General features: G+C 43.0%; 1 protein-coding gene across 1 annotated transcript in view; it reads left to right on the forward strand.

The window, feature by feature from the left end:
- LOC115113159 (attractin-like protein 1) overlaps window positions 1–14,061 on the forward strand; it is a 312,747-nt gene that overhangs the window by 114,055 nt on the left and 184,631 nt on the right. The window contains exon 21 of the mRNA XM_029640467.2: window positions 43–136. Coding sequence (XP_029496327.2) covers window positions 43–136 — 94 coding nt within the window. The remainder of the gene's footprint in view (window positions 1–42; window positions 137–14,061) is intronic.

Below are 14,061 nucleotides of genomic sequence, written 5' to 3' on the forward strand. Positions count from 1 at the left end.
CTCTTTCTTTCTCCTCCCTTTTGTTTTATTTGATCATGGCAGCTTGCAAGTGCAACGGACATGCCAATCTATGTCAGGTGTCGTCAGGGAAATGTTACTGTCAAACCAAGGGGATCAAGGGAGACCAGTGCCAGCTGTAAGTATGATGTATTTTGTCTTGGCACACTTCATTATCAACCCTTTTGCATCATTCCACCACAACAGCAATACATAGGATGATTTTAGCTCCTACCATGTTAATGGTATATCCCACTACTACTGTTTTGACCTGGTCGTCTCTAGCTGTGGATGAGATGTGGGGCTGTACGCACTCTGACCCCTTGAGTCTCACAGTGTCAGCAATTTGTCTCTATGTTAATTTGCGTTTAGGGCCTTAAATCCCAGGCTTTAGTACCAGTAATGGGGGTTGGCACAGGGGCCACAGCACCCAATGTGTTTGTGCCATCAGAGTGCCAGGCTGGCCTTCTGCAGCACTATAATACCCCAAAGTGCCTTCACTGGCGCAGTAAAGGCAGGGTGAAAAATGCTGCATCAATAAATCTGGGAGTAGAGGAGTGCACTGCTGCCACTGGCACTGTGGTGTTCTAATGAGGCCTACTCAACACTGGAAGGTGCCTGTGTGCGTGCGTGTGCGCACGTGCGTGTGTGTGAGTTTGCATGCACGTGTCTTTGAGGGATTGAGAGATTGATGAAGAAAGTAAGTGTGCATGCATATATCGTGTAGAATAGTCTCTCTGTGAATGTCAAATCATGTGTGCATGTGTATTTTATAGCGGTGCTTTGAATACGAGTGAATAGGTTTTGTTTTGCAAATGGGACATCTCTCATCATTACCATCTGACCTTTGCTCCCTTTACAGGACTGACATGCTGTGCAGTCTCCTGCATTGCTCACACGTGCATGCACACTCTCTATTAACCCTCTATAGTCTAAGCCGGTGGAGGGGCGGGGGGGGGTTGGTTCCAAGCTAACGTCTGGAATTGTTTTAAGATGGTCATACCAACAATCATTTAGCTATTTGATTTAGCATTTTAAGTCCCTTTAAGGTATAAAAATATACAATATATACAAAAATTGGATGAAACATTGAATTTGGCATTACTGCTGTTAGCCAATAGAAATAGTCCCCCAAAGAATCTAGAGGAACTTTGTTCTGCAGTGTCTGTCCTATATCTGAGAGAGATAAGAAAGATCAGGAAATGTATTTTGACATGTATTTATCCCCTTATTTTAGTCATTCAACCATCTCCATATATTCTTCCATTCATTTTTTAAAACTGGTTCCCGGGGACCTTCAGATGAGTCTTGTGAGGCTTGAGGGCGTCCAAGGGCAACACGGAGAACACCATTGTGTTCATGAGAGTCTCAGATTTCCACAGAGTGGTCATAATGTACTGAACAAAAATATAAATGCAACATGTAAAGTGTTCCGTTTCATGAGCTGAAATAAAATATCCCAGAAATGTTCCACATATTTTTTTACATCCCTGTTAGTGAGCATTTCTCCTTTGCCAGGATAATCCATCCACCTGACAGGTGTGGCATATCAATGAACTGATTAAACAGCATGATCATTACACATGTGCACCTTGTGCTGGGGACAATAACTGGCCACTCTAAAATGTGCAGTTTTGTCACACAACACAATGCCACAGATGTCTCAAGTTGAGGGAGCGTGCAATTGGCATGCTGACTGAAGGAACGTCCACCAGACCTGTTGCCAGATAATTGAATGGGAATTTCTCTACCAAAAGCTGCCTCCAACGTCGTTTTAGAGAATTTGACAGTACGTTCAACCGCCCTCACAACCACAGACCACATGTAACCACACCAGTCCAGGACCTCCCCATCCAGCTTCTTCACCTATGGGATGGTTTGAGACGAGCAACCAGGAGCAACCAGGACAGCTGGTGAAACTGTGGGTTTGCACAACCGAAGAATTTCTGCACAAACTGTCAGAAATCGTCTCAGGGAAGCTCATTTGCGTGCTCATCATCCTCACCAGGGTCTTGACCTGACTGCAGGTGTAAAGCTTACCACCATTTGACTCTGGAGCAGTGGAAACGCGTTCTCTGGATTGATGAATCTGGGTTTGGCGGATGCCAGGAGAACGCTACATGCCCAAATGCAATAGTGCCAACTGTAAAGTTTGTTGGAGGAGTAATAATGGTCTGGAGCTGTTTTTCATGGTTCGGGCTAGGCCCCTTAGTTCCAGTGAAGGGAAATCTTAATGCTACAGCACACAATGACACTCTAGACGATTCTGTGCTTTCAACTTTGTGGCAACAGTTTGGGGAAGGGCCATTCCTGTTTCAGCATAACAATGCTTCCCTCCACAAAGCGAAGTCCATACAGAAATGGTTTGTCGAGATTGGTGTGGAAGAACTTGACTGGCCTGCACAGAGCCCTGGCCTCAACCCGATCGAACACCTTTGGGATGAATTGGATCTCCGACTGCAAACCAGGCCTAATCTTTCAACATTAGTGCCAAACCTCACTAATGCCCTTGTCCCCACAGCAATGTTCCAACATCTATTGGAAAGCCTTCCAAGTCCTAGTTTTTCCACCCATTTCAATCTAAACCAAATTGGATGTTTACAGTAGATTCATGACTCCTCAAATATGTTAACCTGTACAGTATCAAACTAGGCTACAGAAAAAGATATTCAACGTGATATGATCAAACCATGCACGGAAGAAATGTTGTTTTTAATCCGCAAAACTCTGAATGTTGGCGAATGGTGAACGTGGACGGTCAGTAACTTAATAATTCCTATTTTTCAGTCGTCCTTCACTTAGATACTTGAAGTGTCGTGAGTGAGAGCAGTTGGCTTCCCGCATTGATTTATATTTGTTCTCTCGGTTGCCGGCACTGTGCGCGACTGCTTAATGTCAATTTCCAATCAAATGCTTTTGCCGTCAAAACTCTGTTTGTTTATCTGAGAGTTCTCAAAATGGCTGTGTGTAATGGAAGGCATTTATTTATTTGCCATTTTGATTATGAACGAGCGATTTCCCCTGGGCTGCCGGTAAGCGCCCCCATCCCCCTGCTTCAGCAGGTGAGCACGCTCTGGCGGGCTGCAATAAAGGAACCATTAGCAAGAGCAGGATGCCTGTGTCTGTGCGTGGGTGGTTTTGTTTTGTGCGCTTGTGGCGTGCATGTATATGAGTTTATGTTTTTGTGACCAACTGTTGTTAAGTTATATAGTTCTATATATTTGTAGATATAATAAGTATAGTGAATGTATATTTATGTGTCAGCCATATCAGTGTGCCTGTTTGTGTTTTTACATGTGTGTGTGTGTGTGTGTGTGTGTGTGTGTGTGTGTACACAGTATGTGTGAGTGTGTCCAGAATGTGTGTGTTTATTGGTGTGTATGTGTGTGTGTATCAAGGTTTTGCGCCGGGTCCCGGGAAGATAAAAAAAATCTACCGGACATTTCAGAAATGTACCGGTCATCCATATGCGTTGCGTGCGTAACCCATTAGGGTGTCCACCCACGCTGTCAACACCATCAATAAACAAAGGATATTGGCCAAATGAGCCACATGTACATGTGCTTAGAATCATCCTTTAACAAATTACAAAACACCATTCCTTGTGTTTTGATTTGTAGCATATGCGAAACTTCATAGCCTATTGTTTTTTACTTTCCTAAAACAAATGTCCAGCTCACGGTTCAGCGGTCTGAGATTTGAGCACTAAATGCATCAGGGCATTGCATGCATAGGCTTAGGCGTCCACTGTATGATATAAACATAGACATATACACTACCTGTAACATTCTTCGTCTGGAGATAGAGAGGAGGACCAAAATGCAGCGTGATGATTATCCATTTTAATAGAATACTTTAACAACAATAAACCGACAAAATTAACGAAGATGAAACAGTCCCGTAACGTAAACACAGGAAACAGGAACAATCACCCACACAACCCATAATACAAAACAGGCTACCTAAATATGGTTCCCAATCAGAGACAACGACTAACACCTGCCTCTGATTGAGAACCATATCAGGCCAAACACATCGAAACAGACATACAACATAGAATACCCACTCATATCACACCCTGACCAAACAAAACATAGAAACAAACAACGCACACTATGGTCAGGGCGTGACACTACCGTTCAAAAGTTTTGATTCACTTAGAAATGTCCTTGTTTTTGAAAGAAAAGCTATTTTTTGTCCATTTAAAATAACATCAAATTTATCAGAAATACAGTGTAGACATTGTTAATGTTGTAAATGACTATTGTAGTTCAAACGTCAGATTTTTTATGGATATCTACATAGGCGTACAGAGGCCCATTATCAGCAACCATCACTTCTGTGTTCACTTCTAATCAAATCAAATTTATTTATATAGCCCTTCTTACATCAGCTGATATCTCAAAGTGCTGTACAGACACCCAGCCTAAAACCCCAAACAGCAAGCAATGCTAGAAGCAGGGTGGCTAGGAAAAACTCCCTAGAAAGGCCAAAACCTAGGAAGAAACCTAGAGAGGAACAAGGCTATGAGGGGTGGCCAGTCCTCTTCTGGCTGGGCCGGGTGGAGATTATAACAGAACATGGCCAAGTTGTTCAAATGTTCATAAATGACCAGCATGGTCAAATAATAATAGTCACAGTAGTTGTCGAGGGTGCAACAAGTCAGCACCTCAGGAGTAAATGTCAGTTGGCTTTTCATAGACGATCATTAAGAGTATCGCTACCGCTCCTGCTGTCTCTAGAGAGTTGAAAACAGCAGGTCTGGGACAGGTAGCACGTCCGGTGAACAGGTCAGGGTTCCATAGCTGCAGGTAGAACAGTTGAAACTGGAGCAGCAGCACGGCCAGGTGGACTGGGGACAGCAAGGAGTCATCATGCCAGGTAGTCCTGAGGCATGGTCCTAGGGCTCAGGTCCTCCGAGAGAGAGAAAGAAAGAGAGAAAGAGAGAATTAGAGAGAGCATACTTAAATTCACACAGGACACCGGATAAAACAGGAGAAGTACTCCAGATATAACAAACTGACCCTAGCCCCTTGACACAAACTACTGCAGCATAAATACTGGAGGTTGAGACAGGAGGGGTCAGGAGACACTGTGGCCCCATCCAATGATACCCCCGGACAGGGCCAAACAGGAAGGATATAACCCCACCCACTTTGCCAAAGCACAGCCCCCACACCACTAGAGGGATATATTCAACCACCAATTTACCATCCTGAGACCAGGCCGAGTATAGCCCACAAAGATCTCCGCCACGGCACAACCCAAGGGGGGCGCCAACCCAGACAGAAAGATCACGTCAGTGACTCAACCCACTCAAGTGACGCACCCCTCCCAGGTACAGCATGGAAGAGCACCAGTAAGCCAGTGACTCAGCCCCTGTAATAGGGTTAGAGGCCGAGAATCCCAGTGGAGAGAGGGGCACCGGCCAGGCAGAGACAGCAAGGGCGGTTCGTTGCTCCAGAGCCTTTCCGTTCACCTTCACACTCCTGGGCCAGACTACACTCAATCATATGACCCACTGAAGAGATGAGTCTTCAGTAAAGACTTAAAGGTTGAGACCGAGTCTGCGTCTCTCACATGGGTAGGCAGACCATTCCATAAAAATTGAGCTCTATAGGAGAAAGCCCTGCCTCCAGCTGTTTACTTAGAAATTCTAGGGACAATTAGGAGGCCTGCGTCTTGTGACCGTAGCGTATGTGTAGGTATGTACGGCAGGACCAAATCGGAAAGCAGCTGTATTTAGCACTAACTGAAGTTTATTTAGTGCTTTATCCAGGTAGCCAGAAAGTAGAGCATTGCAGTCGTCTAACCTAGAAGTAACAAAAGCATGGATCAATTTTTCTGCATAATTTTTGGACAGAAAGTTTCTGATTTTTGCAATGTTACGGAGATGGAAAAAAGCTGTCCTTGAAACAGTCTTGATATGTTCGTCAAAAGATAGATCAGGGTCCAGAGTAACGCCGATGTCCTTCAGTTTCATTTGACACGACTGTACAACCATCAAGATTAATTGTCAGATTCAACAGAAGATCTCTTTTTTTCTTGGGACCTAGAACAAGCATCTCTGTTTTCTCCAAGTTTAAAAGTAGAACGTTTGCAGCCATCCACTTCCTTATGTCTGAAACACAGGCTTCTAGCGAAGGCAATTTTGGGGATTCACCATGTTTCATCGAAATGTACAGCTGTGTGTCATCCGCATAGCAGTGAAAGTTAACATTATGTTTTCAAATGACATCCCCAAGAGGTAAAATATATAGAGAAAACAATAGTGGTCCTAAAACGGAACCTTGAGGAATACCAAAATTTACAGTTGATTTGTCAGAGGACAAACCATTCACAGAGACAAACTGATATCTTTCCGACAGATAAGATCTAAACCAGGCCATAACTTGTCCGTGTAGACCAATTTGGGTTTCCAATCTCTCCAAAAGAACGTGGTGAACGATGGTATCAAAAGCAGCACTAAGGTCTAGGAGCACGAGGACAGATGCAGAGCCTCGGTCTGACACCATTAAAAGGTCATTTACCACCTTCACAAGTGCAGTCTCAGTGCTATGATGGGGTCTAAAACCAGACTGAAGCATTTCGTACACATTGTTTGTCTTCAGGAAGGCAGTGAGTTGCTGCGCAACTGCTTTTGCTAAAAATTTTGAGAGGAATGGAAGATTCGATATAGGCCTATAATTTTTTATATTTTCTGGGTCAAGGTTTGGCTTTTTCAAGAGAGGCTTTATTACTGCAACTTTTAGTGAGTTTGGTACACATCCGGTGGATAGAGAGCCGTTTATTATGTTCAACAAGGAGGGCCAAGCACAGGAAGCAGCTCTTTCAGTAGTTTAGTTGGAATAGGGTCCAGTATGCAGCTTGAATGTTTAGAGGCCATGATTATGTTCATCATTGTGTCAAGAGATATAGTACTAAAACACTTGAGTGTCTCTCTTGATCCTAGGTCCTGGCAGAGTTGTGCGACTCAGGACAACTGAGCTTTGGAGGAATACGCAGATTTAAAGAGGAGTCCGTAATTCGCTTTCAAATGATCATGATCTTTCCCTCAAGCCATCCTCTCTTGGGGAATGCTGCTTTTTAGTTAGATTTGCGACAGTATCAAAAAGGAATTTCAGATTGTTCTTATTGAAGAAGCAATAAAACTGGCCTTCTTTAGACTAGTTGAGTATCTGGAGTATCAACATTTGTGGGTTTGATTACATGCTCAAAATGGCCAGAAACAAAGTACTTTCTTTTGAAACTCGTCAGCCTATTCTTGTTCTGAGAAATGAAGGCTATTACATGAGAGAAATTGCCAAGAAACTGAAGATCTCTTACAATGCTGTGTACTACTCCCTTCACAGAACAGCGCAAACTGGCTATAACCAGAATAGAAAGAGGAGTGGGAGGCCCCAGTGCACAACTGAGCAAGAGGACAAGTACATTAGAGTGTCTAGTTTGAGAAACGGACACCTCACAAGTCCTCAACTGGCAGCTTCATTAACCTCTCTGGGATATGTGGGACGGTAGCGTCTCACCTGGCCAACAGCCAGTGAAATTGCAGGGCGCCAAAATCAAAACAACAAAAGTCTCATAATTAAAATTCCTCAAGCATACAAGTATTCTACACCATTTTAAAGATACAAATCTCGTTAATCCAGCCACAGTGTCTGATTTCAAAAAGGTTAGCACCACAAACAATTATGTTAGGTCACCACCAAGTCACAGAAAAACACAGCCATTTTTCCAGCCAAAGAGAGGAGTCACAAATAGAGATAAAATGAATTACTAACCTTTGATGATCTTCATCAGATGACACTCCCAGGAATCCCAGTTCCACCATAAATGTTTGATCTGTTCGATAAAGTTAATAATTTATGTCCAAATAGCTTCTTTTGTTAGGGCGAATCCAAACGCACGTTCAGGTCCAGCCGAACGTCGGACAATAATTCAAAAAGTTATATTACAGGCCGTAGAAACTTGTCAAACTAAGTATAGAATCAATCTTTAGGATGTTTTTATCATAAATCTTCAATAATGTTCCAACCGGAGAATTCTATTGTCTGTAGAAAAGCAAAGGAACGAGCACTAAATCTCTCGTGACCGCGCCTCACGAGCCTGTGGCACTCTGCCAGACACCTGGCTCAATCCTCTCTCATTCTCTCCCCCTTCATAGTAGAAGCCTGAAACAAAGTTCTAAAGACTGTTGCCATCTAGTGGAAGCCGTAGGAAGTGCAATTTGACCCCAATTACACTGTATATTGGAATGGCAAAGAGTTGAAAAACTACAAACCTCAGATTTCCCACTTCCTGGTTGGATTTTTCTCAGGTTTTTGCCTGCCATATGAGTTATCTTATACTCACAGACATCATACAAACAGTTTTAGAAACTTCAGAGTGTTTTCTATCCAATACTACTAATAATATGTATATATTAGCATCTGGGACAGAGTAGCAGGCAGTTTACTCTGGGCACCTTATTCATCCAAGCTAATCAATACTGCCCCTGTCACCAAGAAGTTAAATAGTACCCGCAAACACCAGTCTCAACGCCAACAGTGAAGAGCAGACTCCAGGATGCTGGCCTTTTTCCAGCTACAGTCCTTGGTAGCGGGCCGCGTCGGTGGGACTATATTATCCTCAAAGCGGACAAAGAAGGTGTTTAGTTTGTCTGGAAGCAAGACTTTGGTGTCCGTGATGTGGCTGGTTTTCTTTTTGTAGTCTGTAATTGCCTGTAGACCTTGCCTTGTCTGAGCCGTTGAATTGCAACTCCACCTTGTCCCTGTACCGGCATTTCGCTTGTTTGATTGCCTTAACCTCTCTAGGGTATGTGGGACGCTAACGTCCCATCTGGCCAACATCCAGTGAGGTTGCAGAGCGCCAAATTCAATTACAGAAATGCTCATTATAAAAATTCAGAAAACAAAACATATTTTACATAATCTTTAAACCTAACTTCTTGTTAAACCAATCACAGTGTCATATTTATTAAATGCTTTTCGGCGAAAGCATAACTAGCCCAGAACATACCTAGCCCAGAACATAGCCCAGTTGACAAATTATTACAAACAGTAACCAGCCAAGCAGAAGCGTTACAAAACTCTCAAATAGAGATAAAAATTAATCCCTTACCTTTGATGATCTTCATATGGTGCCAATCAGAAGACATTCATTTACTCAATAAATGTTCCTTTTGTTCGATGAAGTCTCTTTTTATCCAAAAACCTCAGTTTTGTTAGCGCAGTTTCTTCAGTTATCCACAGGCTCAAACTCAGTCAAAACAATCAGACAAAAAAATCCAAATTGTATCCGTAAAGTTCATAGAAACATGTTAAACGATGTTTATATTCAATCCTCAGATTGTTTTTTAGCCTAAATGATCTATAATATTTCAACCGGACAATAACGTCGTCAATATAAAAAGGTAAACAAGAAATGCACATGCGCCTGAAAAAACTCTGCAACACGTTAGGATCCCCTCGTTCAGACTGGTCTTACTCCCTCTTTTATAAGAATACAAGCCTGAAACACTTTCTAAAGACGGTTGACATCTAGTGGAAGGCATAGGAACTGCAAATGGAGTCCTAAGTCAATAGATACTGTAATGGCATTGAATAGAAAACTACAAAACAAAAGAAAAACTTCCTGAATGGATTATCCTCAGGTTTTCGCCTGCTAAATCAGTTCTGTTATATTCACAGACACTATTCTAACAGTTTTGGAACCTTTAGAGTGTTTTCTATCCAAATCTACCAGTTATATGCATATCATGTCTTCTGGGCCCGAGTAGCAGGCCGTTTAATTTGGGCATGCTTTTCATCCAAAATTCCGAATGCTGCCCCCTACCCTAGAGAGGTTAAGGATGGAATAACTACACTGTGTATATTCAACCATATTTCCAGAGATCTTTACATGGTTGAATGCGGTGGTTCGCGCTTTCAGTTTTGTGAATGCCACCATATATCCATAGTTTCTGGTTAGGGTAGGTTTTAATAGTCACAGTGGGTACAACATCTCCAATGCACTTCCTTATAAACTCACTCACAGAGTCAGCATATAAATCAATTTTATTCTCTGAGGCTTCCCGGAACATTTCCCAGTCCGCGTGATCAAAACAATCTTGAAGCATGGATTCCGATTGGTCAGACCAGCGTTGAATGGTTCTAGTTACGGGTACATCCTGTTTGAGTTTCAGCCTGTAGGACGGTAGGAGCAAAATGGAGTCGTGGTCGGATTTGCCGAAGGGAGGGTGGGGGAGGGCCTTGTATGCATCGCAGAAGTTAGAGTAGCAGTGGTCCAGTGTATTACTCGCACGAGTGCTGCAATCAATGTGCTGATAGAATTTAGTTAGTCTTGTTCTTAAATTAGCTTTGTTAAAATCCCCAGCTACAATAAATTCAGCCTCAGGATATATGGTTTCCAGTTTACATAAAGTCCAGTAAACTTCCTTGAGGGCCATCAAGGTATCTGCTTGGGGGCTATACGCTGCTGTGACTATAATCAAAGATAATTCTCTTGGGAGATAATGTGGCCGGCATTTGATTAACCTGTTGCTTCTACCCTCTACTTTTTTGAACATTCTGTTAAAAATCGCGCAACATTTCAGCGCCCTGCTACTCATGCCATGAATATAGTATATGCATTTGCTTAGTCTGTGTGGATAGAAAACACTCAGACGTTTATAAAACTGGTTAAATCACTGCTGTGGCTTTACCAGAACGGCATTTACATCGAAAAGCACAGGAAAAACTGATCACTGAAAATGGGAAAATATATCCATGCGCTACTTGAACCCATTGATAAAGGTGAACCACAATTAATTGACTGAGGTTGCAGTACCTACAGCTTCCACACGGTGTCTAGAGTCTTGTCATTTCCCTTCGAGTTTTTTCTTGGTCAAACACATGCAGGGCACCGTATTTCCTCAGGTCTAGGACCGGATATTTTCGTTGAGTTTCTAGCCGGACATTTTTCCAGACGGACAGCTAATGATCTTTACATCGCCTCCTGATGAATTTTATCGCTTATTAACGTTTACTAATACCTAAAGTTGCATTACAAACGTATTTCGAAGTGTTTTGTGAAAGTTTATCGTCGACTTTTTGAATTTTAAAAAATGACGTTACGTTTTGAAAACGCTGTTTTTTTCGTTTATCACACAGTCTACATATAACGATATCTTGGCTTTATATGGACCGATTTAATCGAAATAAAGACCCAATAGTGTTTATGGGACATCTAGGAGTGCCAACAAAGAAGATGGTGAAAGGTAATGACTGTTTTCTATTTTATTGTGCGGTTTGTGTAACGCCGAAATGCTAATTATTTTGTTTACGTCCCCTGCGTGGCTTTTGTGTTGTAGTGTATTGGTGCATGCTATCAGATAATAGCTTCTCATGCTTTCGCCGAAAAGCATTTTAAAAATCTGACTTGTTGCCTGGATTCACAACGAGTGTAGCTTTAATTCGATACCCTGCATGTGTATTTTAATGAACGTTTGAGTTTTAACTAATACTATTAGCATTTAGCGTAGCGCATTTGCATTTCCAGAGCTCTAGTTGGGACGCAAGCGTCTCAGGTAGAAGCAAGAGGTTAAGGAATTCTAGGTCAGGTGGACAGAAGAACTTGAGTTCCTGTATGTTGTTATGATTAAACCATGAATAGTTCATCATGAAGCATACACCCCCGCCCTTCTTCTAAGCAGAAAGATGTTTGTGTCTGTTGGCTTGACGTATGAAGAAACCCGGTGGCTGTACCGACTCTGACAACATATCCCGAGAGAGCCATGCTTCCGTGAAACAGAGAATGTTACAATCTTTGCCCTAATTTCAACCCTTGCCCTAATTTCATCCACCTTGTTGTCTAGAGACTGGACATTGGAGAGTAATATACTTGGAAGCGGTGGGTGGGGTGCACGCCTACGAAGTCTGACCAGGATGCCGCTCCGTCTACCTCTCCCGCGTCGACGTTGTTTGGGGTCGATCTCTAGGATTAGATCCAATATCAGATTCCTGGTCATAATGTTGGTAAGATGACGTCGCTCTTATATCCAAAAGTTCTTACCGGCTGTATGTAATAACACTTAAGACTTTCTGGGCTAACAATGTAAGAAATAATACATAAAAAAAACAAAATACTGCATATTTTCCTAAGGACTCGAAGCGAGGCGATCATCTCTGTCGGCGCCATCTTGCAATGGCCTTTTGGCGCTCTGTATCTCAAATCCATATCAAATATCTTGTTTTAAAAAAATAGTTAGTATTGAGCTCAAAATGGAGAGTTGAGAAAAAAAAAGCTGAAAGCTGAGAACATCCTTTCTCCACCCAAGTTGTGTTTTCCCCGCATTTGGATTTTAACATTTTATATACTATCAGAACACTTCTTTTTCTCTCCCGGAGCATTTTCTTTCCTTGGGAAAGGAGAGAGTGGCTCGCTCAACACAGAAGCAGGCCCCAACAAAACAGGCATAGGGGCAGGCAGGAAGACACTTTGATTACAAGACTCATGAGGATAATGTACTTTACTATTTGACCAAATCATGGTTTTAGCCTCTTAAACAAAATGGTCGCAGTCTGTAGTCCTTTCTTGTGGGCTTTTCAGTACAGACATACTCTCTAACTTTCATTTTACTTCAATGAGGCCTCATCTTTTTTGGGGGTTATTTTTTACCCCTTTTTCTCCCCAATTTCATGATGTCCAATTGGTAGTTAGTCTTGTCCCATTGCTGCAACTCCCGTACGGACTCGGGAGAGGCGAAGGTCGAGAGCCGTGTATCCTCCAAAACACAACCCTGCCAAGCCACACTGCTTCTTGACACACTGCTCGCTTCACCTGGAAACCAGCCGCACCAATGTGTCAGAGGAAACACCATACAGCTGGCGGCCACTACAAGGAGTCACTAGAGCGGGATGGGACAAGGGTATCCCAGCCGGCCAAACTCTCCCGTATCCCGGATGATGCTGAGCAAATTGTGCGCCGTCACATGGGTCTCCCCGTCGTGGCCGGCTGCGACACAGCCCGGGATCGTACCCGGATCTGTAGCGTTGCCTCTAGCACTGTGATGCAGTGCTCTCTTGCTCTCTCATTCTCCTCAGCAGAGGCAAGGAGCAAGAGAATTGTGCTCGAAATCGGGGCTACAATTTGGCCAGCTGCAAAGTTATTTATCGGCTTTTCATTTATTGTATCGCCCAAAAGCCGGCAATGTGGTTGGGTTGTTCATTCTCTGAGGGGGCCTTTTGTCCTTTGCTCTAGAGTTGTCTCACAGTGCCTTTGTCTGCTTAGATCTGCAGTGTGGACATCAAGCTCACTGGTCCACTCTATGTAGGCTACAAACAAGCATGCACACAGGCACACACACACACACGTGAGCTGGGGTACAATACATCTGATATATGTAGAAGGAAGTGTCCTTCCTGAATTTCCATTTACAAGATGAAAAGAGAGAAAAAAGGACCAATGCAGACCCACTTTTACACACAACAAAACAAACTGTTATGCAGACAGAAACACACTGGTATGGAGTGTTGTCTCTTCACCATTGCCTATGTATGATTGCCTGTTACAGCCCAAGAGCTGGGCACATGGTGCGTGGTGGGACGCTTGATTGGTTTCCAGTCACACATTGAGCAGGGAAATAGTCCTGGCTAGTCCTGGCCAGGGTCATGGGGTGAGCTCAGTGGGTTAGGGAGTTACTGTAGGGTCATTAGATCTAGGCCATAGAGCCAAATTTAACCAAGAAAGAAACAAAACCAATTCCAGTACTTATCTCAACACCTGTCACGCATGACAGGTGTTGAGATAAGTACTGGAATTGGTTTTGTTTCTTTCTTGGTTAAATTTGGCTCTATGGCCTAGATCTAATGATGCTTTTCAAAATCTGGTGTGCTACACTGTTTAAAATTGTATTCATTCATGTGTGTCTGTTCAGATGTGTGTGTGTACAGTGTGTGTGTGTTTTGGGGTGGCAGATAGCAAAGAGGTTAAGACCGTTGGGCCAGTAACAGAACGGTTGCTGGTTTGATGCCTCTCGCCAACTAGGTTAAAAATATGTTGATGTGCCCTTAAGCAAGGCACTTT

The sequence above is a fragment of the Oncorhynchus nerka genome, linkage group LG28 (genome assembly GCF_034236695.1).
Source record: "Oncorhynchus nerka isolate Pitt River linkage group LG28, Oner_Uvic_2.0, whole genome shotgun sequence".
Lineage (NCBI taxonomy): Eukaryota > Metazoa > Chordata > Actinopteri > Salmoniformes > Salmonidae > Oncorhynchus > Oncorhynchus nerka.